Below are 4,097 nucleotides of genomic sequence, written 5' to 3'. Positions count from 1 at the left end.
TTATTTTTTGTAAAATATATTTACGTAACTAAATAAATGAGAATGAAAAGAAAATTAAAGCCGTCATTGAAGTTAAACTGACCATTTAGTTATTTATTTATTGAGTAGAGATGTAGAGAAGTGAGGAGGTTGAATTCAAACAGGATAGTTGGTGAAATGGTTGGAAAAAAAATAGAGAGAAAATGAGAACTATATGGATATAAATATATAACAAAACATAATGATTGATTTAGAATTTTTGATGGAATAGGAACAGAGAAGAAGGAGCAAATGTGCGTGGTGGGTCATGGGTATTTTGGCCAAATAAAATTTCATAAAATACAATATTTTCTATACATTATTTAGCTATTGACAAGTAATAAATTATTAGTTTATATTATCTTCGTAATATTTTACTTTATAAAAAAATTACAGAACTCCGAGTGATAGTTCCAATGGTGTACATTTTGAATCGGTGTTGTCAGACATTACAAATAGTAGCATCAATACAGGTTGATTTTTGGATGAATTTTTTTGAAACTTGCTTATGTGAATATGCCTTCACTTTATGTATTTTGATTTTCCTACCATTTATTCAATTATAAATTTTAACAGAAAATTTGTTCAAAACTAATGTCTCAAATTATCTTATTAGGTAATAACCCAACACCATATTGACCAAGGTCTCTAACTACTAATCCACACTCTGTAGGTGAAAAAGAATAATGTGCCAATATTAATAGTATTAGTAATTCAGGTATCACACGTGGAGCATATGATAGCCCATGTCATCAGACAAGTCAATAACAGCTTCAACAAACATCAAACAATATCGACCAGTTACAAAACCAGCGTATGTTAATATGCTTTTATTACTTAAAGACCAAACATTTAATTTTTCACTTGGTCTATTAAAAACAATTTTTGGTATATATTATATAATTATTATAGATTCATTGGAGCACACAAATCGAATTAGATTGGCCTTCAATGATGAGATTAACCTTTCATTTGCATGGAGAGCAAAATATCATCTTTAAAGACGATGATGATCTTGAGAAAATCGTGGAAGAAGAGGAAGAAAAATGTACGATGTTCTTAGCATGGATGGAGGCCAATAAAAAATTTGAATCAGGTCAAATTTTGACATATGCTGAGTTTCCAAATCAATTTGTTTATGATAGAGAAGCAAGGGAATGACATCCACGCAAAAGAGGGTATTCTATCGGGAGGTTAAACTATGTTCCATCGGGTACAGATGATATTTATTATATGAGAATTTTGTTAGCTGTTCAGAGAGGTTGCACAACATATGAGTCTATTAGGACAATTAATGGAATTATATATTCTAACTTCCAAGATGCTTACTATTCCATGGGACTACTGTGTGATGATAGAAAATTCATTATAGCTATTAATGAGGTATCTAAACTTGCATCTGGTCATCAATTGAGAAAATTATTTGCGATGCTACTGATATCTAATAGCATTAGCAACCTAGAGCGTGTTTGGAATGCAACTTGGACATTATTATCTGATGGAATACTATACGAGAGGAGAAAAGCTTTGAAAAATCAAGATATTTTACTATATCTTTTTTTTATATCAAGATTGTATTCTCTTATTATTTTTATTTTTATTAATAATATTAATAGTTTTATTTTGGAATTACTTATTAAATATTTCATAAAACCATCATGTGCTTTTGCTAGGACTAAACATGATTGATGACGAATTGAAAAACTTCTGTCTTATTGATATTGAGAAGATACTCAACAGCAATGCGAGATCTTTAAGAGACTATCAATCAATGCCATATCCTGAGATGTCTGATGTTTGCCTTTTTCAGAATAAGCTAATAGAGGAGGAGTTAGCATATGACACAAATGAGTTGACTCATACAAACTTATATACGGAACAAAAGATAACTCATGAGCAAAGGTTAGTATTCGATGAGATACTCAATACTGTTATTACAGACTTTGGTGGTTTTTACTTCCTTTATGGCAAGGTGGGTGTGGTAAGACATTTATTTGGAATGGACTTTCTTCTACTATTCGGTCTAGAGAAAAGATTGTTTTAAATATCGCATTCAATGGAATTGCGTCTTTACTCCTACCTGGTGGCAGAACGGCTCATTCTAGATTTTCAATACCCATTATAATTACTGATGAATCTACTTGCAATATTAAGCATGGCAATTTGAAAGCTGAGCTGCTCATCCAAAGTAGCTTAATAATTTGGGATGAAGCTCCAATGCTCAATAAAATCTGCTTTGAAGCACTTGGTCGGATGCTCAGGGATCTTATGTCAGTTACTGATCAACATAAGACACATCAACCATTTGGTGGTAAGGTTGTTGTTCTAGGAGGTGATTTCAGACAGATACTTCCGGTGATTCCGAAAGGGAGTAGACACGATATATTGACATCAGCTATTAACTCATCCCATCTGTGGTCGTTTTGTAAGGTTCTGAAACTGCATATGAACATGAGGCTTTTAATGTCTTCTTCAGATCATGATGAAGGTGAAATGAAGAGATTTGCTAATTGGATACTTGATGTTGGAAATGAAAATATTGATTCTGTTGTTGGTGATGAATCAGAAATTGAAATTCCAGATGATCTATTGATTACAACTACTAATGACCCTCTCTTTCATTTGGTAGACTTTGCATATCCAAATTTGTTGCAAAACATGTCAGATTACAGGTATTTTCAGAGTAGGGCAATTCCTGTACCCACGCTTGAGAGTGTCGAGAAGGTAAACGATTTTGTCTTGACAATCATTCCAGGGATGGAAAAGGAGTATTTGAGTTCTGACACAACATGTCAAGCTGATGAGAATGAAGATGTACAACAAGAGTAGTTCACACCAGAGTTTCTAAATGACATCAAATATTCGGGACTACCCAACCACAAGTTGACTTTGAAGTTAGGAGTTGCTGTAATGCTACTGTGAAACATAGACCAGATTTCAGGTTTATGCAACGGAACAAGATTAATAGTTAACGAACTTGGCAGCAACGTAATTGGAGTGACGGTAGTGACCGATAGAAATATTGGAGATAAAGTGTACATTCCAAGAATGAACTTGATCCCTTCAAATTCAGGGTTGCCATTTAAGTTTCAATGGAGACAATTTCCATTAACAGTATGCTTTGCAATGACCATTAACAATAGTCAGGTTCAATCATTATCACATGTAGGACTTTACTTGTCTCAGTGTTCACCCATGGACAATTTTATGTTACTTTGTCAAGAGTTAAGAGTCGCAGTGGCCTCAGGGTTTTAATTCTAGACGAAGACGGTAATCTAAAGTCATCAACAACAAATGTCGTGTTCAAAGAAGTTTTTAATAATATTTAGGTAAGAATAATATTATTTTCATTTTAATAGCATGTTATGATTTACACTTTTGTATAAATATTTACTATAGGTATAACAAATTTATCTATAACTCTGTTTTCAGATTTGAGATGAAATGTGTAGCAAGGAGCACAACATCATATGACAATTGCTTTTCTAATGAAGTTAGTAAGATACTAGGTTGTCGATAAATTTTCATTAGCCTTTTGATATAAAATTTAGTGTAAAATTGACATGCTATTATTACAGTTATATATGTTCTCATTTTTTTCATGTCTCCCTCCTTATGGTTCAAGAATATTATAGACTTTAAACTCTTTTATTTGCTTTTTACTTTGAATAAAGATAAAACAGCATATTCAGTACGTTTATTATATAATGACGATGATCGTGTTATACTAAACTAAAAAAATTTATAATTATAAAATATTATTTTTAATTTAACATGTCAAATTTAAATATAAGTCCGTGCATCGCACGTGTTTAATACTAGTTTAATATAATCCAAAGTAAACATTGAATATTTAACCCACACATTAAGAAAAAAAAAAAGAGAAAAGGACAAATAGGTCCATGACATTTTGTCCCACAGACATTTTTGTCCATGACCATTGAAAAATACTTTTTTAAGTCCCTGGCCTTCACAAAACTTGGACGGATCAGTCCCTCCGTCCAAATGCTTCTGTCAAACCCAACGGAAAAAGCTGATGTGGCTCTCGTAATGCTTGTCACGCGTACACGTTGCCTGGC

General features: G+C 32.4%; 1 protein-coding gene across 1 annotated transcript; it reads left to right on the top strand.

Annotated features, from left to right (window-relative positions):
- Positions 1-1,699: 1,699 nt before the first annotated feature.
- LOC107641074 (uncharacterized) lies at positions 1,700-2,847 on the top strand. Its single transcript, XM_088487296.1, has 2 exons — positions 1,700-1,920; positions 2,046-2,847. Exons 1-2 carry the CDS (start codon positions 1,700-1,702, stop codon positions 2,845-2,847), a joined length of 1,023 nt encoding a protein of 340 aa, XP_088343422.1.
- Positions 2,848-4,097: the final 1,250 nt, after the last annotated feature.

The sequence above is a fragment of the Arachis ipaensis genome, chromosome B5 (genome assembly GCF_059453495.1).
Source record: "Arachis ipaensis isolate K30076 ecotype BB chromosome B5, ASM5945349v1, whole genome shotgun sequence".
NCBI lineage: Eukaryota > Viridiplantae > Streptophyta > Magnoliopsida > Fabales > Fabaceae > Arachis > Arachis ipaensis.
Note: the sequence above shows the minus strand (reverse complement) of the source record. Positions and strands in the feature narration are given on the sequence as shown.